Genomic DNA, 26,827 nt, shown 5'->3' with positions numbered 1-26,827 from the left:
ATTCTCTCCTGTTCACAGTGAAGAAGGAGGCAGATAAGTAGAAGTGTTCTGCTTGCAAACGAGGTCATGGGCTATAAGACTCCTGCAAAGATGCTTCGCAAACACCTTGGCAGTCTGACCACGGCCCCCCCTGGGTTTGGCTAGATTTCTGATCTGCTCCTATCACACCTGTTCTCAGATGCTCTCTTCTGTCATCTTTTGTTCTTTTTCTCTTCTTTCTCTTTCCTTGCTTTTTACAGTTGATTAAAAAAAAATTGCCAACTCATCAGAAGGCTTCTGTGTAAGAAATCTATTAATTATGATGGGATTTCTTGCTCTCATCTATCCCCCCTCCCGCCCTCCCCCCTCCCCCCGAACTTAGAGAGACTTAAAATACTTACCCTTTCATTATATTGGAATTATTTGATAGGAATTGCTGTTTAAATCCCAAGTTTAAAAATAAGTGGTACATATTCTTGGAGATCTGTGTATTTTCTATTTGGTAGTTAATTTTAAAAACACTGTCTTTATATTGTTTACTATGTAGTTTTTTTTCTTCCTCACTTTCATTATAATCTTCTGAGGTCAGAGATACTGTATTAGTTTTTTCTTTCTCCACTTCACAATCTAATATTTTGCTTCAGGTATATAATTCACGTACCCCAGTGCCTGTTAGCTAGCTGTATAAAATTTTATATTGTCTTGCACAGTGACCCACTGTTACTTTGAAATTTTGACTCATTAGGTTAGACTGTCAAGAGGGATGGACTTCTCCCATTTGTACATTTTCTCAAAGGAAGTTTCTCTCGGTCTCACTCTTTGGCTTTGGTCAGGCGATTGACACAGGCCCTCCCACTGTATCACTTTCAGTTGGACCTGTGGAAGTGTGATGTCAATTAGAAGCTGAGTTACGGAATTCTTTGAGTAATCATAATAACTAAAAAAATTCATCCTTAGCACTCTGTTTAAAAAGTAATTGTGATTGACTTTTAAGCTTTATCACTTCTGTGTTTCTCATTTACCAGAACTTTGATTATATTATTCTTGCTAAGTTCTACATGGTTATCCCTTTGTGTGTGTCTGTGATTTGACGTCGTCCTCTTACGAGGACATTGGTCATGTTGGATCAGGGCCCACCCATGACCTCATTTTACTTAATCACTTCTTTAAAGGCCCATCTCCAAATACAGTCACTTTCCGAAGTCCTCGCGGTGAGGACTAACATACGAATTTGCGACAGGGCCACGGGTCAGCCCACAGCCTCTGACCGTCTGAGATCTTACTGGATGCATTTGGCAGGATGTTTTAGTGGAAGATATAGCATGCTACCATGTAGCAGTCACCGCTCGGGTGGGCATTTTCTTCACCCTCAAAATCAGTATAAGGCATACGTTTTAAATAGCTTAAACAAATCTGATTTAGCCCCACGGTGTGAAACTAGCATCTGGCTTCTTCCCTATGATAAAATGTCTGTTTTAAAATTATTTGGCTCCTTGTTCTTCTGGTAAGTTGATGAGAGTTTAGCCTGTTTAAACACAAAACTAAGACAAACTGGTAGTCTTGGCATAGCAGGTTTTTGAGTAGATTATTCTTTGTCACAATACCCTGGGTGTGTGTATTTTCCTTTCTCTGCCTGCTTCACTTCCTCCTTCCCTCCTCCTCTCTCTTTCAGGATCCTAGAGGATTTGGGTTTAAATTCGTATTTGATTGGAGTCAGAAAATATAACTCGGATTAGATAGCCTGGATAACCTGGGTATGGATGTCAAAAATAAAGTAGGCTTTTTATTGTAGAGGAATAATATCGCCTTTTGTTGCAAAATATTTTAATTCTAAATAAGAATTCACTGTTGAAATTTAAGCTCCTGCTCATGCTATTGTATACTGAAGACAGAAGTTCCCTCCCCTTTCCCTTTATGGAATTGTAAAAATATTCAGCACGTAGCTTAAGTGTAAACTTATTATTTGTATTATACACATAGTATATACTTTTTATTAAGCTTAACACATTGTACTCCTTTTCTGGTGGGTTTGGATGTGTTTTTAACGAAGGCGTTTTTCTTGCAGTGCCCTTGCTGCCAGTCCCGAGCCAGCCGAGACCTGCTGTGGGGCCCCAGAGATTCCCGGTGAGTAAGTCGTGGCTGCCCCTGCTCTGACAGGGGTGGGCATACGCTGGTGAGGGAATATTAATACAGCGAGCGTAAGTGGTTCCGGCTACGTGTAAGTTTAAGGATTCGTAAATATTGACAGTAATTTTTGCAGTGGAAAGTGTTGGTTAAAAGCTTAAGGTCAGTGGATTTTTGAGAATGGAATTAATTTTGTTTAACTGTAAAATTGTTGAATCAGGATCATCAGTAGAATGCCTTTTGTCTTAAAGAATATGAATTTTGATTTTATTGTTGCCTTATGTTAAAGTGAAAAAGGGCCTTTATTATCGTGTGTGTGGGGGGAGCATGTGCATTTGGGTAAGTACGGGTATGTGTGTGCAATTTTAGGGAATAATAATGATATGTCTACTTGTTTTTAAAACAACCCTCAGAAGTCTTCATGAGCCATTGGTTTTATATTTTAAAATGGAGATTTTCTTTTTAAAATATCTTTAAGAGAAAACACTCCTGCCCACACCTTCCTGTAGTTCCCATCACTTTATCCATTCTTGTAACATGTTTTAAGTAGAAGAAAAACGTCCATTAAATAGTTATATCTGTTTAAATAAGTAAATTTCGTTTTACTTGAGTTTTTGGTTTGATTTGTAGTTAGTTCATGGTTTTGTGAAATCAATGAGAACATGTTCTCTCTAAGAACAATTTCGAGGAAACAAGGACCAGATAATGTAGTTTGTATATAAAACAGGTGTAGTTTTTGTTGAGCCTAAACAATCTGATATCCAGGAAATGCCTAAATGACCTACTTGACTCTAGCTTCGATGCTTCAGTAGGTACCATAGTTACGTGGGGCATTTAGCAAAAAGGTTTTAATGAAGGATATCTAGATGTGTAGTCAGATGATTATTCAAAAAATCAGTATTGGATTTAAGGTTCACAGTGTTTTTAAGAAAATTCCTTGATTTGTAATTATTATTTATGAATTATGATTTCTGAAGCTGATTCTTACTGGTTTCATACCATGTATTAGCTAATTTTTAAAAATTACTTATCAAGTTCTAAAAACTAGTTATTTTTAAAAGTTAGGTGATGTTTATTGAGTACAATTCTGTATTTGAAGCACTTGTCTAAATAGCTAAGATTTATTCATTGTATTACCCAAGGATAAGCGGGTATGATTTTAGTCATTAGATATATTTCTTTTGGTGAAGTAATTTAACTGCTAGTTATTGTAAAGCACTGACATTTAAAAAAATGTACTTTTTGCTGTTTTCAGGGTTGTGAGCTTCTGCATTAGAATCCTCATTGGACTTGTGTTTATGTTTTATTTGCAATATAACGATAAAACTTGATGTGAAAAAGCAATTGTAGCTTAAATCATAAAGCAATGTATGTAAATATAAAATTAGAATAATCATTTGCAGTTTTTATCTACTTATAATTTTTGATTGTGCAAGATATAATTGTATCTGATACTGGAAGAAGCAAACCTCATAATACTTGAGGATTTTACAAGAGGATAATAAAACAGAATTTCTTTGTGAGAAATTGAACTTATTTTTAAGTTATATTGTACTCTGAGGGTGGTAAATATTATTGAACTGCTCTTGGAAGTTTCTGCAAGGCGTAATGTTTTGTTACTCCTTTTAAGGTGGGATGTGTTTGGGGCTGATGGGAAGGAGTTGGCCTAGAAATTAGTCATGTGTGTGATATAATTTCAGAAATATTTACCGCTGTTTATTATGTATCTTTTATTTATTTATTTATTTATTTATTTATTTATTTATTTATTTATTTATTTATTTATTTATTTATTTATTTATTTATTTATTTATTTATTTATTTATTTATTTATTTATTTATTTATTTATTTATTTATTTATTTATTTATTTATTTATTTATTTATTTATTTATTTATTTATTTATTTATTTATTTATTTATTTATTTATTTATTTATTTATTTATTTATTTATTTATTTATTTATTTATTTATTTATTTATTTATTTATTTATTTATTTATTTATTTATTTATTTATTTATTTATTTATTTATTTATTTATTTATTTATTTATGGCTGCGTTGGGTCTTCGGTAGTTGTGGCTTGCGGACTCTAGAGCGCAGGCTCAGTAGTTGTGGTGCATGGGCTTAGTTGCTTTGCGCCATGTGGGATCTTCCTGGACCGGGGGCTCAAACCCGTGTCCCCTGCATTGGCAGGCGGATTCTTTTTTTTTTTTTAAAGATGTTTGGGGTAGGTGTTTATTAATTTATTTTTTCTGTGTTGCATCTTCGTTTCTGTGCGAGGGCTTTTCTAGTTGTGGCAAGCGGGGACCACTCTTCATTGCGGTGCGCGGGCCTCTCACTATCGCGGCCTCTCTTGTTGCGGAGCACAGGCTCCAGACGCGCAGGCTCAGTAGTTGTGGCTCACGGTCCTAGTTGCTCCGCGGCATGTGGGATCCTCCCAGACCAGGGCTCAAACCCGTGTCCCCTGCATTAGCAGGCAGATTCTCAACCACTGCGCCACCAGGGAAGCCCGGCAGGCGGATTCTTAACCACTGCACCAATATGTATCTTTAAGCCCCAAACGCTGGTTCTTAAACTGAAGTTACAGTAAACTTGTGATCTTGAAAATGCAGTGCTCTACTTAATTCTGCAATCAGTCTCCCTTAGAGAGAACAATCGGGTGTGGAATCTATTTTTTAAAAATTACATTAGAGGTGTTAGGTTTTTTAATAGTCCATCAAAATATTGTTGGGAAGGGAGAGTAACTCTAGGCCATCTCCTGTCATTTTACGTACGCCAAATGTTTTTTTTAAAAATATCTTTGTGAGTATTAATTTTTAATTTTATGTAATTTTAAAGGTTTCTTGCCATTGACAGTTTTTACAAAATATTGGCTATATTCAGCATGTTGTACAGTGCATCCCTGAGCCTATGTTACACCCAGTCGTTTGTACCTCCCATTTCCCCACCCCTGTATCCCCCCCACCCCCGCCCCCGCCCTTAACTGCTGGCTTGGTCTCCATATCTGTGAGTCCTGCTTCTTTTTTGTTATATTCACTAGTTTGTTGTATTCTTTAGATTCCACATATAAGTGATATCGTACAGTATTTGTCTTTCTCTGTCTGACTTATTTCACTTAGCATAGTGCCTTCCAAGTCCATCCATGTTGCTGCAGATGGCAAAATTTCATTTTTTTATGGCTGAGGAATATTCCATTGTATATATGTACCACATCTTCTTTACCCATTCATCTGTTGATGGACACTTAGGTTGCTTCCACATCTTGGCAATTGTAAATACTGTTGCTGTGAACATTGGGGTGCATATATCTTTTCTGAGTAAAATTATTTTTTTCCTTTTCTGCTAATAGATTATACTTGGATTTTTATAAATGTAGGTGTAGTTTTATGACCATTTAGTGAGTTTCTCCTATGCAGAATGCTCTGCACAGAGCTAGTCCTTAAAACTATAAAACGTATAAGCATAGGTCAATGAAGCCTAACTTTCCTCCTGAAGACAGTACTGTTGTGGCTTAACAAAGCCCCTGGGCAATTTCTTACTGATGGCAGTGTGCCCTGCAGGCCCTTTCTTGGTACTTTTCCATAGGGGACTTCAGTCATTTGTTAGGCTGAATTTTGCTTTGTAAAATGACTCTACACGCACACATATGGCGCATGCGAGCATGCACGCACACACACGTTGGTAAAACATGTTAGGAAGCCTGACTTCCGTTTCATCATAGGGTCTGTTTGAATCAGTGTGCTTCCTTGGCACACAGAAAGATGTGAACTACAGAAAAAATACATCGAGCAAAGCAAAGTTGATTGCGATCTTGTCTTTCCCCAGCCTAAGCCCCCGTAACGAATTCCCATTGCTCCTAGAGTAGGTCGTGCTCTTGTCGACAGCGTCGTGCTTGTATTGATGTAAGGACCCGAGTCCTGTCTGTACAGAGTCCCAGGCATCCTGTGTCTTGCGGAGCCGACCTGACTCCAGGCCTTGTGCACAGAAGTCCAGATAAATAGCTGTTGAATAAGTGTATACAGGGATTTAATGTTGAGTTATCTTGCTATTTATTAGGAACCTACATAAAATTAATAGTGTAGAGAAGGGGTGTATACTTTAATTTTTTACTTTTTGTTGTTTTCAAGAATACATAAATGAATTTGCACAATAGAATTACATTATCCACATTTAACTATACAAGAATTCAGCTCTACCCAGTTGACTAAAGAGTGAAAAAGGCAGGCAGTAGACAGAAGTACCACTAGATTTCCCAGTTTTAATGGGATTAGGATACAGATGCTAAGATATTCCTTCTCTTCCCCAACACTGGTAAACACTTTACTTTCTTAATGGTCCAGTTTGTTTGACAATTTTGTGAAAACTTGAGAAATTCTTAATTTAGAACTAGTATGCCTAGAAATTGTACTAAGTGATAACACATCCAGTTTTTTAATTAAACAATCACAGAGGACTCTAGACAACCTAATATGAAACACAATGTTTTTACAGAATTATTTAGTTATTTTTTTAAATCACAATCTTAGACCAAAATATGGTATTCTATGCTATGCTTAATGTAGCAATACTAATATTTTTATTTCCTGTTAATGAATTTTATTTACAGAATTGAATAAACAGTTTCTGAAACAAAAGTTTGAATGTCAAAGTAATAAATATAATAAGAAAAGGATTCCTTATTTTTGATCATTTTAGAAAATACTGCTTAAGCTTTTAAGCTCACTGCCAGCCAGCACTTCTTTTGTCATGTTAGTCTTTGCATCCAGATGGGATTTCTTTTGTTTTTGGAATTTAGTGAAGTGCTTTGTAATTTAGGTTTCTAAAAATTAGATTCACGTATTTAATTTTAGTTACAGATACAGCCATTAGTGCTTTCTTCTCACTTAAGGTTTTATTCCCAGGACTATTTTAATTTTTCATATCAGAGTTATGAATCTTTTTTGGAATCGTAAGTATATCTCAGTTGATAGCAAGCATATCAGAATGAATCTTTTTCATACTTATTTTCATATCAGAATATTAATCTGCTGAATGTAAAATGTACCTTAGAAATAGCGACTACTTACAAGAGCAGATTGGCACAGGAAGGAAGCACGTGCCTCAGGAGATCGGGGGCCATAGAGTGACTGTTCGTCCTTCCTCCATTTCAGCTCCTTCTCTTCTGCCCCATCCTGCCATCTAGCCGCCTACTTTTCCGCAGTCCACTCCTGAAGCATTTTTGTTCATGCCATGACCTTTGAGTGTGATTTCACAGGACAGTTGTGGTTTTCTCGTGTGTGTGTGTGTGTGTGTGTGTGTGTGTGTGTGTGTGTGTTTAAAAAATGCATTTATTTCTTTATTTTTGGCTGCATTGGGTCTTCGTTGCTTCACACAGGCTTTCTCTAGTTGCGGGAAGTGGGGGCTGCTCTTTGTTGCGGCGCGCGGGCTTCTCATCGCGGCAGCTTCTCTTGTTGCGGAGCACGGGCCCTAGGCGCACAGGCTTCAGTAGTTGTGGCACGTGGGCTCGGTAGTTGTGGCGCACGGGCTTAGCTGCTCCGTGGCATATGGGATCTTCCCGGACCAGGGATCGAACCCGTGTCCCCTGCATTGGCAGGCGGATTCTTAACCACTGTGCCACCAGGGAAGCCCTCTTTTTTGTTTTGTTTTTGCAAGGGAGCAAGGATGGGGAGACTAGTTTACCTTTCTGCAAGTCAGCTTCTGTTTTTGTGTCTATTTGAATTCTGTTTTCAGCTCCATGTTCTTTGTTTCACACATTAGTTTAATAGATCTCTCTTTTCCACAAAGGCTGTTTCTGATGTTTTTGTCATTAACGTTTTAAGTCCTTTCCTTATCCATAAGTATGGCTATCCAGTTAATGTATTTGTCCTCAAAGAGATGTTTGTTGTTTTTAAACTTTGTCCACTTGAAAAAGCAACACTGAAGTGTTGACTAATAATATTTTTAAAAGTGTTTTCAGTGTCAAGTAAGCATACAGATAAATTTCAAGTAACTCACATTGTGAAGATTCTTGACCTAGGCTATTTAAAAACCTATTTAGTCATTCATTTTGCATTGGTGTTTCTGGTAAATGCTGCTATTTCAGGGTAGCCAGTTAAATACTGAGTAATTTGGCTACTGAATAATTTCCCAGTGAGCTTTGTTTAAATTAAAACTAAAAATTATGTTTAAAAAAGACTACTATACTAAGTTTAATTTAGTCTCCTTAGTGATTACCTTATTAGGTAGACCCAATAAATGAGATTTCCATTTGTGTTTACTGTGTAGTTTTAGCACCTCACAGGTAGGTCTGACTGCACGGTGTTTCCATGTAACGCGGATGCATGGTATCAGGTGGTGGTGATTGACACTTCCTGGATGTATTTTATATGGCATTTCATGCACATCATGTTTGATGAGACTGCTGCATCAAATTACATTTCTCTCTGATTATAGCCCTTGCAGATGTGAGTCCAGACGTTATTCTGTCTAGGAAAAGGAAGTCTTTCTTTTGAACCCTTACTCTTTTTACAACTTGCCTACAATGCCTTGTAATTATTAGCACTTAAGATGGGTAAGGAATGATGGGCATTTTCTCTTATCAGATCTCTGAGTAGTAGCAGGTGAATGTGGGAGGAGGGCCTTCCCCCTGTCAAACATTGTCAGGCTTGCAGCAAGAGAATGCATTTTAAAATGCAGGTGACATAATACCCAACATCCTCCATTTGCTAGTGGGTTTCTGATTAATCATGATTACCATACATTATCATACCATCAGATTTAATCATATCAGTGCATTCCCATCTGCAGCAGTAACAGGAGCAGCTAAGCACGGCGGTAACAGCTATTAAATATGGTGGTTATAAAATTCAGTGCCCTGTTGACTTGACTTGCTGTCCTGTCAGCAAGTGTTGTGTGGAGAGAGGGTGGTGGGCATCCACACCAGTGACTGGAAGACCAGGGAGTACTCATTGAGGTCATAAAGTCCAGCCATTAAGTCACAGTGTAAACACTGCATTGTAAAAGTGTGATGCCCTGTTTTGTTTCATTGTTGGCTAAGTAAGACTGTTACATTGAATTGAGTACCTTTCATAGATCCTGCCAGACACAGCGCCATTCACTGTGTAGTAGGCTGGAACTTTGAGTACGACTTGCCCGTCTGTAATTTAATAGCTCGGCCAATGAAATGCTGACAATAACACAGTTTCAAAGTCTTAGAACTCCTTCCACGCCAAGAAAATCTGTCCTGTTTTTACTGATTTGTCCTGCAAAGCACACCAATTTTTTTTTTATGTTTATCTTTCCAGGAGTCCTTGAAGAGCCATAGTTCTGTTTAAACTTTGAAAGTGGCCCTGTTTTATTTTAAAGCACCTGAAAGCACTTCTTCCAAAAGATTTGAATTTTTTTAAACTTTAAAAATTTTGTCCTTTTGATGTACACTCTGATTTTGAACAAATACATACAGTTGTGTAATCACTGCAATTAAGATAGAGAACAGTTCCATCTCCCCGGAAGACTTCCTTGTGCTGCCCCTTTGTAGGCAGCCCCTCTCTCCACCCCAGCCCCTGGCAACCATTGATCTGCTTCTTGCTCCTCAAATTGTGGCGCATAAATGGAACCACATGGCATGCTTCATTTCGAGCCTGGCCTCTTGCTCCCAGCACAGTGTATTTTTGAGGCTCGATCATCCCTTTTGTCGCCCCTGCCAGTGGTTTGTCCTTTCTTATTGACCATCAGAAACAGTATTTTGTACTAAAGTAACAGTGTTATAACTTGCACTGCCTGCTCTAGCTTCACTGCTTGAACCAGTAACCTTAAATACCCTAGCGTATTTAAGTTCATGTGGTGTCCTCCTCCTCCCCCCAGCACCTCCAGTGTGAAACCTAGCACTTGCTGCTGGGTATATGGTGCTTCAGAATGTTAAGAATGCATCTGCAAATACACGAGTACCTTCTAGGAAAATGAATGTAGGTATTTAAACAAGGCATAACCTGAAAGAAAAATATCTATGGAAAATACTGAAATAAGAGGATTAACATTGTGACAACGGGCTATAATTCTAATTACGTCGGGGGTCACTAGTGGTCTTGATTCTTTGCACTTAACCCATCATTTAATCAGAATTAACTGAGAGGCATTCAAGTGTCTGTTGGTTTCTTATATAGTTCTTTGCATTTTAAGTGAGATTAATAAATGAAAAGATGTTGTAGCGGAGGCTGTAATTTATTGAAAGATTCATGAAGTTCCAATGACATTGTTAAGGTATTCAATTAGTCTTATTAAAATATACCAACTGACCCTTTCAGGGAAGCTGATAAGTCACATAATAGCTGTTAGAGCCTCTTTATTCTTTGCATTATATGATTAACTTTGTGCTAAGCAATTTATGCAGAGTTTTCATCTTTCTTTTTTTGTAACTGAAGTTATCAGTTCTTCCTGAATAGGATTAACGTAGATAACATCACATAATTAACAAGAGATGCAAAAAAGAAAGTACAATTTGTATAAGAATTATATGTGGGAGAATGATAATTTCTTACCTTGGACTTTTAAAGGGATATAAAGAAAAGCAAAACAGTTATTTGAAAGGATTATGGTAGCTTTTTCTTTCAAAAGGCAAAATTATGGTAGTCATAAAAGTTCTCTTAAGTGAGGTATTTACAGCTCACTAACAGTCTTAAAATAATTCTTCGTTTTCTAGAGAGAGTTGGTCATTTATTATCCTTTCTACTTGTGAAATGGCAGATGCTATTACATGAATGATCGCATCAAGAGAATTTAGGTAGTGAGCGCCAGACTCGGGAACGACGGTTTATTCAGCATTTCCTGAGGACAGGTTGGCCGCAGTGGAAGCAGTGCACGAGGGGAGAAAGAGCATTTACAAACCACAAGTCAGTGTAACTTCGGATAATTGTTTAACTCTGTAAACCTGAGTTTCTTCATCCCTTAAAGGAAAAGTTACTGGTTCTGCCTGATTCTTGGCACTGTATTTATGAAAGAAACTTGGTTTCTTAGTTTATCAGTCAGGATGTGAATGAGGCTGCAGGTAACGGAAAACTCAGTTAACAGTGACTTAACAAACTGAGTGTCATATTTTTTGCATAAAAAAGAGAGTTCTTCTGGGTGGGTATAGCAGTTCTGTGTTGTCGTCAGAGATCCGTTTTTTTGCCCTACCCAAGTTACAGGCTGAAAGAGGAGGAGGGTCAGGCAGCCCCTAGTGAGCTTTCCCAGAGGCCCTGTCCAACTGTGCCAGCTCGCCTTGTCACAGGCTGGGATTGGTGGTCTTCTAGCTGGGCACAGTGTTGTCCTTCTGTTACTAAGGAAGAAGTGAGAATCTATACTAGGTAAGCCATGGGAAGTCTTTTCCATGTGGCTAAAGCCTTGTGGTCAGAATTTAAGTTGTGTAAATTGAGAAAAAGAAAGTGACATCTGTGTTCAAAACAGAACAGAAAACAGGAAAAATGGTATTGTGAGCTCAGTGATACCTACTATTTGTTAAATTTTTATTTCATAAAGCCAATACTGATAACAGTCAGTAAGCAGCTTCTAGGACCTTAAAGCTGAAAAATTTTCAGTTTGTTTACATATTCAGACTCTCAAGTTCTGTTATCCATTGAGGCAAATGGAGGCAACTAGGGGCCCGCTTATCTTCCCAGATGGTTTCTCCCTAGTGTCCGGCATGGTCTGACATCGCCAGAGAAGTAGCCGTTGTCACTGTGGTTTATTTCATGTATCAGCCATCACTGTGGTTTATTTCATGTATCAGCCATTGTCTTTCTTTCGGAATAATATCTTGTATTATCTGCCCTCTTCTTTCTAATCCTCTTACGTAGGCATTTGCCCTCTTGGAAATGGGCTTCTTCCTCGATGGATACGCTGCATTTATCATTAAAGCTGTCTCTTTGCCAGTGTCGGCCTCCCTCATTTGTACACCTCAGGGTGGCTTTCAGCTTCCTGGGGGCCTGCGGGTCAGCTGCCATGATCTTAGCTGGCACCCGCTGCCTTCCACCTGGCTGTCCCAGGTTCCCACACCTTGCTAGTGTCATTTAGTTTCAAGGTTAAGCCCACAAAACCCCTCTTTTTCCATTCTTATTCTATTGAGCCACCTTCCAAAGCCAGAAATTTCCTTGTTTACTCAGCTTGAGTCAGCTATTTCTTTCTAAGCTGTAGATAGCCTCTCTGGTCCTCCTTCCCTTATCAGTCTCTCGGGTTGATCAGATAAGAACTGCTAATTTGTATTAGCCATTCAGGCCAGCCTGGAATGTCCATGGCTGTCTGACTTGACTGGATTTAGTATTTAACTGGTTTTCTTAACTCTAAAGCGCACACACACACTCTCATGCAATTACATATACGTATGTGATTGTAAGACACTGAGACAGATAAGGGGATGTGAAAGTAAGTCCCTGCCGTTTGCTGTTCACAGCAGGCAGTAGATAGCATGGTGGGTATGTGTCCGTGCTCTGGACATAGGTGACCTGTGCTTTCTAACCTTGTGCTTTGCGCAGGTGCTTTAAGTGCTCAAAAGATTTCTGTGAGCCCAGTAGCTCCCTCATAGGGCTGTCGGCAGGATTGAGGGAGATAGCAGAGGGGCTCTCTGCAGAATTGGCAGCAGCAGGGCCCGGGAGGGGCATTTGGGGTGCCCGGGACTGTGTATAAGGGCACAGGGGATGCAGGACAGGAAGGAGGTGGAGCCCCCAGGGTCAGATGCGGTTTCAGGTAAAAGTTCCCAGCCCTGGCCTGACCCCCAGAGGGCAACGCTCTGGAGCGTAAGTTGTCCACCCTGGGGCAGAGGGCAGAGTGCGCGGCCATGTCAGGCAGTCCTTGGCCAAGGATGGCATTTGCAGCACCTGGGGCATGTGGTGCTGGCCCGGTGAAGGAGACTCGGCGATGGCCCCAGAGCGTCCAGCGTGGGAGTATCAGCCAGAGTGGACTGACTTCACAGCGCCGCCGGGATGCCTGTTTCTCGCTCAGATCACCCTCTGGGCATCTTCCTCTGGCCCTCAGGGGCCTCCCTCTCCACCCTCCGGCAGGTGGGGCAAGAGGGAAGGTTATTCACGGGAGGCTGTCTTTCACTGACCGGGCCTGGAACCAGCCCACATCACTTCTGGTCACGCGCCATCTACCAGGGACTTGGTCATGAGGCCCTGTTGGCTTCATTCATCTTACAGGTGCATGGTTCTTCAGTTGGATCTACAGGCAAGGTGGGGACGCTGGCCGGGGCTGTGTTCCTTAACAGCAGCGCTGGAAGTATACCCCACCCAGTATCCACCTCAGTTTCATTCTTCAGGGAACAAACCTCTTCTCTAAAATTAGGGACGTGGTCATAGGGTGAGCACGAGAGTCTCCAGGTTCATGTCACCTTTCCTCTCTAATTATATCACATCATTACAGGACAAGTTACAGCAAATTCTCTCCTACAGTTAGGTTGGAGGGTCAGGGCCTGTTGGTCTTGGCTGCTCTCTGGTCCTGCTGCCCTGGCTGTGCTCCAAGTCCGCTCGGCTCGTGGGCCTCGGGGCTGGTCGCCGGCGCCCTGGTCAGCACAGTCCACCCTCCTCTGCTTGCTTCCTGAGGCTGTCAGCCGTTCCCTGACCGTGTGTTTCCTGGGCAGCCGGCTGCTGGGCGTGCTGTGGCAGTCTCCATTAGATGTGGGGCCCGGCTCCCCTCGCCTTCGAGTCAGGCGGGTCATCCATCCCTTACGTGTTATGGGCATCTTTGTGCCAAGCTCTGTGCCGAGCGTGGAAATGCACTGGTGAATGAAACAGTCGTGGTCTCGGCCCTCATGGCTCTGTGGGTGAAGGGTAGAGAGAGGCGGGGGTGGACTTGAGGGAGATATAGGAGGTAAAATTACTAGGACTTGGTAATACCTGTTCTGTGTTGAACTCAGAATGAGAGCACAGCAAGGAGATCTGTGCTGATTTGTCTTTCACCTTACAAGGAAACACGTTAATTGTCAGAAGCTGATATATTTATTAATTGTAATTATAATAATATCAGTATAATATACTATATATTATATAATAGGGGGTCATTTGGAAGTAAGAATAAAGTTCTAGTTAAATATTACTGATGGAGAAAGAATTCCGGGGCTTTGTTCTGTATGGCTAACACTTGAATGCCTGTGTATATGCAGTTAGCACATGGATGATTAGTAAGAGGGAAGAAGGCTTGGGGAAGAGATGAAAATCACAGTATTAAAATTCCGAGGGGGCAAGATTTATGATCCCAGTGTATTTTCAGTTTAATACCAAAAAATGTCTTGAGAAGTTAGGAATATTCAATATAATCTCCCAGGAAATCTGAAAGACCCAAGAAGTAATGTACCTAGTTCTCAGGCAGCTTGAAATTATCAGTCTCTCTTTGAGTTTATTCTTGTAACTCAGTGACTACTTTATTTTTTTTTTAACTTTTTAAAAAAATTAATTTATTTATTTTTGGCTGCATTGGGTCTTTGTTGCCGTGCACGGGCTTTCTCTAGTTGCAGTGAGCGGGAGCTACTCTTCGTTGCGGTGGCTTCTTTTGTTGCGGAGCACGGGTTCTAGGTGTGCAGGCTCAGTAGATGTGGCTCGTGGGCTCCATAGTTGTGGCTCGCGGGCTCAGTAGTTGTGGCTTGCAGGCTCTAGAGCGCAGGCTCGGTAGTTGCGGCTCACGGACTTAGTTGCTCCGTGGCACGTGGGATATTCCTGGACCAGGGCTTGGACCCGTGTCCAATTGTCCATTGGCAGGCGAATTCCTAACCACTGTGCCACCAGGGAAGCCCCCTGCTTCCTTTTAGAAAAGGATGAAGGGGCTAAGGGGCGAATACTTTCCCTGATCTCAGCCTGTGGCAAGGGAAAAAATCAAGATTTAGCAGACTTTCTACTTACAGTGGAGGGAAACCAGTCTACTTTTCCACTTACATTTTGCCTTATCTGTAATGAGAAAACCTATCTTTGGGAGGACTTGAAATTAACTGTCTAATGGAAGGAGGAAGAGAAGGTTATACAGAGCCCTGTGGCAGCAGCCGCATGACCAGTGCCGGTCAGAGCTTCGTCAGCAGAGGGTGAGGCTTGCGGCACTAAAATGCACTCATGGAATTTACAAATAACCACGTATTTCAGAAGAAACCGAGTATTTTCCCAGCATGATGCGAGCCTGCTAAGAAAAGTGGTAATAAATATCGGGGCTTCACATGTTAAATAATGAAGAAAGCTGTGTTTATTAGTCAAGACAGAAAAGTCAGGAAGCTTTTCCAGGCTTCTTCTAATTGTGAGCAGAATCAGGGAAGTAAGACAAAGAGAGTCTGGCACTCCCTGGCTTCCATGAAGCTGAGTGAAGGAGCAGTTCTGGAGTCATTCTTATGGGGCTGAGTTCTGCCTTCTAGGTCTTGGCATTGCCGATGTCAACACTGTGCAAAACCCCATGTGTCCTGCAGTGACCCACACCGGACGGAAGTGGAAGTGGGCCGAGCTGGGGTGCAGGAGCAGTGCTGGACTGGGGCCTGTGATTACAGTGGTTCTGAACAACAGAGGTTAAGTTTTGCTTTACCCCTTATGGGAATCGGCGAAACATTTGTAAGTCAGTAGAAGTTCCCACGACGAGTGATGCTGCTTTCTAGCTATTCATACAACACAGTACTGAAGGGCTAAGTGGAAATAGGCCCAGAGGACTTTTCCTCTTTCTCAGAAAATGCATTTTACTCTTCCCGTCCTCCTTTCTGACACGTCTCCCTGTGTCTGTCCTTTTTTGTCAACTCTTTAGCATAGTGGTGACTGATAGAGCTAATGAGTTTATGAGTCCTGAAGTGTGCTGACTGTAGTTCAGATTGAAAGCTTGTCAACGAATCAGTAGCGTAATACTTTCAACTGCTGTTATAATTCAGCATACTGGTTCTATTTTTTAAGTGAAAAATCTGACCAAATGCAGTAATAGAATGAGAATTAAAATTTTTAACAAATAGACTGCTGCTAAAAATTAGCAACAAACACATGATTCATGCCAGAAGATTCTCTGTAGTTGTAGCTGAATGAAAGCGGAGGGGGCAGAAAGGAAGCGAGAACGCAGAGAGCACTGTTGGCCCCACGGGGGGGGCGGGGGACACCTGACGGGGGGTGGGTAGGAAGCATCTTACCTGGTAGGAGGGTGAGAGAGGGCAGGTCAGGAGGCTGAGGGACTAGAAGATGCTCAGAGAAGGGAGAATGTCCCGGACAGTGGGAGGGTTGACCAGGAGGAGGGGAAACTGTGAGGGACATTGCTGGGCCCGTTAAGAGTAAATAGAGACTCGGCTTCCCTGGTGGCGCAGTGGTTGAGAGTCCGCCTGCCGATGCAGGGGACACGGGTTTGTGCCCCGGTCCGGGAAGATCCCACATGCCGTGGAGCGGCTGGGCCCGTGAGCCAGAACTACTGAGCCTGCGCTCTAGAGCCCGCGAGCCACAACTGCTGAGCCCGTGTGCCACAACTGCTGAAGCTCGCGAGCCTAGAGCCCGTGCTCTGCAACAGGAGAAGCCACCACAATGAGAGGCCCGCACAGCGCAACCAAGAGTAGCCCCCAGAGAAAGCCCGCGTGCAGCAGTGAAGACCCAACACAGCCAAAAATAAATAAATAAATAAATAAATAAATTTTTTTAAAAAAAGAGTAAATAGAAGCGTAGAGTGAGTCCGATTCAGCGTACGGGGAGTATTATCCGGCAGTAACTCAGCAGCCCGTAGAGAAGTGGGGTGCTGGGGCCCACGTGCATGCAGGGTCTCCTAAAACAGTGTGGCTGCAGGACAGACGGGTTGGTGAGAGAGTGAAGGAGGGACGGGAGAAAATGAAGTTTGTATAATGAGGGCTCACGTTTTGGCTGAAACAGAAGTATAGAGTGAACATTTCCTGAAGAAATCAGTAGTATATGGAAGTTTGTATAGGATGTGATGGTTTCCAGAATTCATGTTCTAGATGATCATTTTCATATCTAAGTCAGGGGAAAGTATGGTTTTTAAAATCCCCAAATTTAGTCATTTTGACAAGATTTATACCATATGGGATGAAATTTCCACTACCTCATTTTAACTTGTTTTTCTTGGGTGTTGAAATCTGTGATTTAAAAAAAAAAAAAAAGAATGGTGTCACCTTGGACACATTATTGAATGTCCTAGGTTTCGATTTCCTTGGCTGTGAAGTAGGACACACACCCCCCCCCGATGTCACTGTGCTGTGCGTTCATGAGCTGAGGTGGTCAGGGGCTCTGCACAGGGCCTGGCGGGCAGTCTGTGAGCCACAGGTGGGGGAAGCTGCTGCCGTCACGCCTGGGTCCTCATTATTTCTCACTGTGAAGCAGATGCTCACGCTGGCTTCACAAGGTTACTTGTGTGAATTCTGTGCCAGTCGCTGCCGTCGTTATCCGCTGTACGGTGGGAGTGTGTCGGCAGCATGGCTTGCACACACACAGGCTGAGAATCCTTGTGAGTAGAAAGGATTATCTCCCGCTCTGGTTGACGGTGCCCGGACCTGAGCCTTGGTTCAGGCTCCGGCCTGGGTTCTTAGGCGGGTCCTGAGTCTCTCACCAAGCTCCCCCAGGGCTGTCAGACCAGCCAGAGAAGCAAGAGAATTGACACTGAATCCAGGTGACTACACCAAGTAAGCACCCACCGAGTCCCAGCCCCTGCATTTCACCAAGCCATCATCCCCCAGGTCTCCCTGTCCTGCCTGGAGCCGTCCTGATGCCACCCCGTGCCCAGCTCAGCAGACGGGCCTGCAGGTTGCTGGTTGCTCCAGCGCTGGCCCGGGTTCACAACTCCGTCTTTCAGCTTGCCGCCTGATTCTCAGAACACAGACGGGCCTGAGGTCCTTTCCTGGTGCAGCAGTGCCCCTGCTGTGGGGCACTTCCATAGCCAGGGGGCTTTTCTGAGGCTTCGTGGTGCCGTTCGCTCCCTGGCTGGGATCTACCGCACCAAACCCGTATCCAGACAAACCCTGCCCTAGTGATCTGATGCAGGCTAACATACACCTGCTTGTAAGTGATCACAGCTCAGGTATTTGAAGAGAGCTATCGTTTCTTAATACACTTTAAAGGCTGAAAATGTTTTCTGTCTTCAAGTAGGTGTTAATATTTTACTATTTGTAAGCTAAAGCCTCATGAAAAATACATAAATTTCATTTTAAAAAGATTTTAAATTTCAGTGATTTCTTTTACCTTTTACATCCCATAGATTGTTTTAGGCTTTGGTGGTGTTAATGAATCTTATCTGTCCCTTCTGTATTTATCTATTCGAAACTCCTTCTTGGTGTTCCCCCCTCCAGAAGAGGGACGGTCAGGCATACATCAAATTAGTTTAAGGCAACAAGCCGTACAGCTGAAACGGGGTGTTACTTAGGTGAACGTTGCTAATTTATGTAGTCAAATTGCATGGATTGGAGGCAGCGTGACCAGTCAAACCTTGCCACAAGCCAGAGGGCAGACAATTTTAAATTTTATTTTCTGGGCCACTCCAAGAAAAATCGTTTAAACATTAAAAAAAAAAGGCTGGGGACTTCCCTGGCAGTCCAGTGATTGAGAATCCACGCTTCCACTGCAGGGGGCCTGGGTTCGCTCCCTGGTCAGGGAACTAAGATCCCACGTGGCGCGGCCAACGACAGCAACAAAATGACTGAACCTTGATTGCTAATTTGTTATCATCCAGAAAGTTTTGAAATACATGTATACATGAGGGAAAAGGCCTGTAAAACTATACACAGGATACTAATGCTATATTTTATAAAGAAATACTTTATTAATAAATGTTCTTTTTAAGTTACCTGGCAAAATATCCATGCAAATGCACACCATGTATTTCATCGGCTTCACACAAAAATAAGAGTAGTTTTTTGGTTTTTTTTTTTTGCGGTACGTGGGCCTCTCACTGTCGTGGCCTCTCGTTGCGGAGCGCAGGCTCCAGACGCGCAGGCTCAGCGGCCATGGCTCACGGGCCCAGCCGCTCCGCGGCACTTGGGACCCTCCTGGACCGGGGCACGAACCCGTGTCCCCTGCATCGGCAGGCGGACTCTCAACCGCTGTGCCACCAGGGAAGCCCAAGAGTAGTTTTAAAACGAGGAAAGAACGCGGCAGTGGAAGACAGAAGGCAAGTCCATTGAAACTCCTAGTGCAGATGTAATCAGTACCAGTGTAGGATATCCGATGCTATTAGAAATGTGTTTTTCTAGTGTATTATTACCATAGTAAAAAATAGTAAATATTGAAGAATATCCATATCAAAGCATCATATTAGTAAAGTCTCAAATAAACATTGCCATAAAATATATACATTTATTAGGGGTAAAAAGCTTTATGGTTTAGTATGAGTGTATACAGTATGTATTCTCAGTTATAAAGCCAACATTTCTCTGATGTTGTTTGCTTCAGTTGTATCTTAAATGATGCCTTTATCTAGAGTGAGAAGTGATGTTCCCTAATGTCAGATGTCAAACACTGGTGAGGTGAGAATACCCTTGATTTCATCTAAACTGATAGACACAGACTACAAGAATTTAAGCTTTGCAACTTTCTGATCCATATGTTTCAGTACCATGTGTTTTTATGAAGATGTAATATTTGTGTGTAAATCTAATTTCGTTAATGTTATATAGCCAGTGGTCATATGGGTTTGTGGTGTTTATTGTGTTCATTTTGCATTATTCTTACAACACTATGGGTAGAGCAGACCTTTAAAGAGAGAAGGAAGGCAAATGTAGTTTGCAGAAGCATTTTCAGTGTTATAATATGATGTCACATTTAGAAAGAACAGCTAATTTGTAATAAAATGACAGAAAAGTCATTAGAATTTTAAGTTTATGAGAAAGAAGTGTCGTTTTTGAAAGTTGAGAAATACTTCAAAGAATGAGGTGTTATTAAATGAATATTATTTTGATGATACAGTATGTATAATCAATGAATTTCTGGATAAAGAAGTGAAAAAAGTTGTGAGGCTTTCTTAAGTAAATGTGTTTTAAAAGAATCTCCATAAGTGCTTGAAAGGCCAACTGAAAAATGAAGTAATTTTTCAAAATTGAGGTATAGTTGATTTACAGTATTAGTTTCAGGTGTACAACGTAGTGATTCAAAATGTTTATAGATTATACTCCATTTAAAGTTATTATAAAATATTGGCTAAAAAGTGAAGTAATTTTAATTTCTTTGTAAAGTTCTACTGGTAACCTGCGGTTATTGAAAAATGGTAATCTGTTTTAAGAGTTCAGAATTTTTAGCCAGTGGAATCTGACTGTATTATTTCTTTTGTAGTAATGTGGTTTCTTAAACATTTCACATTTTTCTGTTTCGTCAGAGATTGCTGATTTTTGTTATGGTACACATTCAGTTTCTTTTTCTTCTTTTGAAATAAAGCAGCTTCATAGCTGTGGCTTATGGTTGTGTGAAAAAGGTAGCGAAGAATAGCATGTTTGAGAAGATGAGTGTCAGGAACACTGAAAGTAGGCACTTAGTCCTTTGGATTAATGGGCAGGAAGCTCAGTAATTGCATGGATTTCAGTAAGCTTCAAAATAATATTCTTTTGGTTTTGTAGTGCTGTTAAAACATTGAATTAATTTTTAGATGCCGCATTTTGACATTTGACTGTTTCATTATGGCAGAATCACCTATTTTGTAACATGAGGTTTTTTGTGTGTGTGTGTGTGTGTGTGTGTGTGTGTGTGTGTGTGTGTACGGGTGTGTACGGGGGTGGCGGCTTCAGGAGATAAGTTCCTTGACGTTTGCAGAGGAAAACTTAAAACATGTACACCTTTCTGAAAACTACCGTTTATTTTCCCGCCTTCCACCCTGTTTTCCTGCTGTGCTTTAGGGCCCTCCAGAGTTCCCACAGCACACACCTGGACCTGTTCCCAACAGTTTCAGCCAGCCCCCGCGGCTTCCTCTTCAGGACCAGTGGAGGGCCCCGCCGCCTCCCCAGGAGCGAGACCCTTTCTTCTTAGGAGGTAAAGGATGGCGCAGAGTAACAGAGCAAAGCCGCGTGGGGCGACGTGCCTGAACATGCTTATGTTTTAAACGGTGTTTAGCTCCCCTAGGAGAGTTTGTTAAGAGTGTCAGATTTTTGTCCTGTAGCCCTTCTGCCTGTGTCATTTCAGATGCTAAAATTGGACAGTATTGGTATCTGAAATGTGAAAATCTCATACAAAGGAGGAAGTCATCTATAGAAAATGACTAATGAAGCAATCTAGAAATAAGAGGCAAAATGTAGAATTCTTTTCAGACATTCACGCCCAGCCACCTCTTGTAATTTTCGTCCATAGTAAGACAGTACGTAAAATTGATTTCTGTGAAGTGTGTGTTCTGTGTGACCAGAGGGCAATAACGTTGCAACGCCCTTCCGTTTCAGGTGAACCAAGGTTCCCGAGCCATCTCTTTCTGGAACAGCGAAGTCCCCCTCCCCCGCCGCCTCCTCCCACGCTTCTTAGCAGTGGTCACCCTGTGCCCACTCCCAGTCCCTTACCATTCACCCAGCCTGGACCAGCGTTTAATCAGCAAGGACAGCAGCCTGTGTTCCCCAGAGAGAGGCCCGTGAGGCCAGCGCTGCAGCCGCCAGGGCCGGTGGGGATTCTGCACTTCAGCCAGCCAGGGTCCGCAGCAGCACGGCCGTTCATCCCTCCTCGACAGCCCTTCCTGCCCGGCCCAGGACAGCCGTTCCTGCCCGCCCACACACAGCCTAACCTTCAGGTAGGCGTCAGGGGCTGGTTTTGTGTTTCAGAATTCAAGTTAAAACCTTTCACATTTTTATTCTAGTCTGCCAAGATGTGGAGATTATTTAAAGAACAAGGGTGTTAAACTTAAATGTGCTCTTTATTAAAGACAACTTCCTTAACAATATTGCTTATCTCCTTAATCATCGGAGAAATGGAGAAAGTGATTGTCATTTTTTGGGAAATGAAAAAATTCAGTAGTAAGATTTTGTAAAGGATATACTAGACACTGCTAATGAAATTAGGGCATGTTTTGATAATACCTTTGCTTATCATTGCAAGATTCTTAAAAGGTTAACAGAAAATAAGGTTCTTTGTCAAATTATGTTCCTGCAATATGTAGTGGGGAAAAAAAGGGTTGCTGCACCCTCATTATTTGAGAGATTTGAGTGCCCTCTGCTGGTGTTTTCTGTTTCATCAGCTGCCTTGAGTCTGATACCTCTCTTACCCAGTATGTTTTTTCTTGTGTTTTAAGTTTCCTGTTAAGGTATGTAAGGATGATGTGCTTGAACCGATTATTTAGAAACACGTAGAATATGTACCTAAAGTAAGAACAGGAAAATGGTTATTATATAAGGTGTTACAGTAGGATAAAATGTTTTTTTCTTTTTATTAAAAAAATATAATTTGGGAATTTCCTGGCGGTCCAGTGATTAGGACTCTGATTTCACTGCCGAGGGTGCGGGTTCAATCCCTTGTCGGGGAAGTAAGATCCCACAAGCTGCTCCACACAACCAAAATATATATAAATGTGTGTGTGTGTGTGTGTGTGTGTGTGTGTGTGTGTGTGTGTGTGTATATATATATATATAAATATATATATAATACAATATCATATAATAGATATATAATTACTACATCTGCGTTGCAGAAATAAGTATAGATAGGAATTTGAAAAGGAAATGAAGCCCTCCCACCATCTAGAAAGTTATCACTAACATTTGGGTGCACATGTCTTTCAGTCTCTTTAGTGCTTGCATCCTCATCATGATGGTTTCTTTTCCCAGTTAACATGTTATTACCGTCTTCTCATGGTGATGAGTTCTCTTTCACCACGGCATTTGAAAACACTGCACGAGTTGACGTTTTACGGCTGTCAGTATTTCTGGCACATGTTTATTGGTTTCAGTCCTTGGGTGTTAGAAACAGTGCTGTAGGAAACATCCTTGAGATTGTGTTTGCTCACATCCTTAGTTATTTCCTTAGGATAAATTCCTGGAATTTCAGAATCTAAAGGATTTAGGGCAGATATAAAATGCAGGGTAGTAGCTTTTGGCTTATCACTGCATTTAAGATAGTATCACGGGCTTCCCTGGTGGCGCGGTGGTTGAGAGTCCGCCTGCCGATGCAGGGGACGCGGGTTCGTGCCCCGGTCCGGGAAGATCCCACATGCCGCGGAGCGGCTGGGCCCGTGAGCCATGGCCGCTGAGCCTGCGCGTCCGGAGCCTGTGCTCCGCAGCGGGAGAGGCCGCGGCAGTGAGAGGCCCGCGTACCGCAGGAAAAAAAAAAAAAAAAGAAGATAGTATCAGCTTCATCAACAAATCTAAAATGAAATTTTAGTGCCCCTTGAAGCTTCTTTCTGGTGTTGGGGTTTTTAAGGAAATGGCTGAATTGGAACACGAGCAGTACGTACATGATAAACTGTTGCTTCTCTCTTTTTGGCCTGGAAGGGGCCCCTGCATCCCCCTCTGCCGCCTCCCCCACAGCCCCAGCAGCAGCCCCCGCTCCCGCCCCCGCTCCAGCCACCCTCGCAGCACCAGCCGCCGCCGCCGCCGCCGCCGCACCCGCACCAGCACCAGCACCAGCACCAGCACCACCACCTCTCTGTTCCTCCCCCGCCCCTGATGCCCGTGGCTCAGCCCCAGTTCAGGCCTCACATGCAGACGGGGCCGCCTCAGCCAAACAGCAGTCGGACGCAGTGCCCCCAGCGCCAGGGGCTAAGGCATGTAAGTGTCCAGTGTCCTCAGCTGTCTTCCGGGGGCACCTTTTATGTCGTGGGGCCTTGTGTATCAGATAGATCCTCCTGTAGTGCGAGATGGCCTTAGTAATTGACGCATAACTTGAGAAAGTAGTTTTGGGTGATAATCATTCTACCTTTGCCGGTGGCTAATTACTTGGTACTGAGATTCTGTCTGTCTCCTTGGGCGATGAATGCACAAGTAAATGAATTCAGGAAGAATTTCTTGAATATCTTTTGTTGTCAGGCACTACTGTGGTTCCTGGGAATACAGCAGTGAATGAGAGAGACGCATTTCCTGCCTTCATGGAGCTTATAGTTAATCGTGGGGGGATGAAATGCATTGACTTGTGAGGTTACGCTCTCGAGTACCATCAGCAGACATGTGGCTTGTCCTGCATTGAAAGAGACTGGGAGATGCGTGTCGCTTTAAAAATCAAAGACTAGTCATGGTTCCTGTCTTACCCTCCATTAAATAACTAACCCTGTAAAGAGTCTCAGGGTCAGAGTTCCAGGCTGTAAGGTGAGATAGTTGAGTTTTCCCTTTAATACTGGTCCTTTTGACCTTGAGCTTCAAGCATGTCACTTACCTACTTTTAATCTCAGTTTTTTTCATACCTGCCTCTTTGTTTCTTAAAGTAACATTGAGACTAAAATGATGTAAGAAGTAAGAAAGAATTTCTAGATCTGGAAAGAGGGTGCTTTGTAACCTGGGCTTCATTTTGTAAGAACAGTGGCAGACGACACCCCCAGTCTTGAGCTGAGCAGCCGTGGAATGCAGTCCTCCCCCAGCCATCTCACAGATCTGCACACTCCTCTAGGCGTTGGGTCTCTTAGGAATCCTCAGGGTGAACATGACTTGACGGTCTCCTCCCCGATGAGAGCTTTGGGCATCTTTCTCCTTTTTCTTAGGGCACTAACTTAATGCTTCGTTCTTTCTTTGTTCTACCCTCAATTTAGGGGACCCATTGACAGTGGTGGTGCCATTAACCCAGCTGACTCCTTGTGCGGGAGTCCTTGTTGCACTGTTGATTCTGTTAAAAATGTTTGTCCCCATCCTGTAAGTCACCTGGTGTAATATCCGTAAAGAGGAACCTGTCTGTAGGCAGGTATGGTACCTTTCCCAGGCCCAGCCCTTATCAGTAAGGGTATGTTACTATGTAGAGCAGGAAGCATTTATGCAGGAAAAAAATGTTTACCAACAGGAAGGTATCTGCCCCCGAAAGGAGAAGAAGTCACTTATTCAGTTAGAATGATTTTTAAAAGTATTTTCATCTAACGTGCCTTTTTATGTTTCTTCTCCCAAGTTTCCAGTTGTAATTAGAATTTCTTTCTTCCTGTGATGATAGAACACAACTTCTCAGAATGTAACCAAACGACCAATGCAGCAAATGCAGCCAACTGCTCCAAGAAACAGTAATTTGCGTGAATTACCAATAGCACCGTCACACGTTATAGAAATGAGTAACAGTCGCTGCTCCTCCACACCAGCGGCTCAAGTGAAGCCTATTATCAGCACGTCACCGCCCACGAGGCCCGGGCTGGGGCCCAGGACTACCGCGCACGGGAAGGCCGATGTGAAAGTCAAGCCAGTCAGCCCCGTGAGCCGGCCTAAAGAGGAAGCAAAAGCAGAACCAGAGGTAGGACTTTTCTTTTTCTAATTGAAACGTAATGTTTGGTCTCAAACAGGGAGACCTTACAGTCAAGGTCTGTACCTCTTACCTCAGTTCACTCTCACCCAGTGAGTTCTTCACAGAATCTTCCCACCTTCTTGTAACCTAACAGCCGTATTCATATGAGATACACTTTCATTCTCACTGGTACTATATCAGATTGTATTTATATATTTACACAGTTACAGTTGTGTGTTACAGAATCCGTGTCTATCAGGGATCTTAACCACCTGTTTCTCTGAAGGTCCCAGATAATAAATATTTTAGGTTTTATAGTCCAAATTGTCTCTCAGAATTACTCAACTCTGCTGTTTTATCACAAAAGCAATCATAGACAGTCTTACATCAATGGGCATGGCTGTGTTTTGGTAGCACTTTACGACAAAGTGAAGTGTTGGACCAGATGGGCTCATGGGCCGTAGTTAGCTGACCCCTTACGTCTACTCTTATGTTCCTGTGGCTTTTCTGGTTTTACACTGTGAACTTGTAGAAGGTGGGACCAGTTTGGACCTTTAAGTAAGATGGGGAGGGGTGTTTTGTTCTGAATTGTGTATATTATTGCTGATTTCTAAATAGGTTATAAATGTTGTAAAAGAATAAATAATAAATGCAAGTCAGTATTCTACGTGATTTCCAGTTGAGATGTTATTTGTACCTTGGTTTAGTTTTGGCCACTTGGTTATGTTTGCTTAGAGGCAGTTCAGTGTTAATGCAGTATTAGTCACGAACTTTTGCATTTTTTTAAAAAAATTTCTTTACGTCAGTAAAATTTATGCCCGAGACAAACCCCCTGAGGCCCTTGGTCTCCTGTAAAAGAAGTGAATGTGCTTGTCTAATGCTTCCCTGAAGTCAGGATTCCATTGTGGGCTGTTCCCTGGAATTATAGATATAAAAGTTGGACAGTATCTGTATAATGTAGGTTCTAATGAAGCATAGGCAGCTAGTGTAGCACAGGTTAGAATACGGCCTTGGAATGATCCACCGTCGCTAGCAGTGCGGCTCTGAGCCAGTTACTTCACTTATCCCAAGCCTCAGTTTCCTTAACTATTGGGTGTATGTGCCTGAGATGTGGTAAGAGACCAGTACCTGGAAGTTACGTTAATAATAATATATATAATGTAATAAGCAAGTATATCTATTAACTTTATGTATAAAATAATGGCACAGAGTTTCCTTAGATGAGAATATAAGCCCTTAATCATAATAAAAACAAGCGTTAACTGGTTTTTGCCTTTCAATCAGTTAAATTGCGGGGGGGGGTGTTCAGATTGTCTTCTAATAAATTATTATAGCAGCTGTAATGTAATGTTTCCAAGTCAGAAATGTAAGTATAAATTGAAAATACTGAGTTAACGTTTAATAACATCTTATTAGAAAAAGGGTGACACTTCGGTTTTAAAATCAATATATGAAAAAATCATGTAGAT

The 26,827-nt window shown here is 42.1% G+C and overlaps 1 protein-coding gene across 7 annotated transcripts in view; it reads left to right on the top strand.

Annotated features, from left to right (window-relative positions):
* The window catches only part of RBM33 (RNA binding motif protein 33), a 117,843-nt gene that overhangs the window by 60,086 nt on the left and 30,930 nt on the right, over positions 1-26,827 (top strand). For 6 of the 7 annotated variants that reach the window (XM_055084723.1, XM_028489519.2, XM_024127972.3 and 3 more), the window contains 5 exons: positions 2,045-2,103; positions 20,876-21,008; positions 21,410-21,747; positions 23,441-23,716; positions 25,077-25,367. In XM_055084723.1, the coding sequence (XP_054940698.1) occupies positions 2,045-2,103; positions 20,876-21,008; positions 21,410-21,747; positions 23,441-23,716; positions 25,077-25,367 (1,097 nt within the window). The remainder of the gene's footprint in view (positions 1-2,044; positions 2,104-20,875; positions 21,009-21,409; positions 21,748-23,440; positions 23,717-25,076; positions 25,368-26,827) is intronic. The other variant, XM_028489520.2, reaches the window with a different exon arrangement.

The sequence above is a fragment of the Physeter macrocephalus genome, chromosome 5 (assembly GCF_002837175.3).
Source record: "Physeter macrocephalus isolate SW-GA chromosome 5, ASM283717v5, whole genome shotgun sequence".
Lineage (NCBI taxonomy): Eukaryota > Metazoa > Chordata > Mammalia > Artiodactyla > Physeteridae > Physeter > Physeter macrocephalus.
This window is presented reverse-complemented; position numbering and strand designations above follow the sequence as displayed.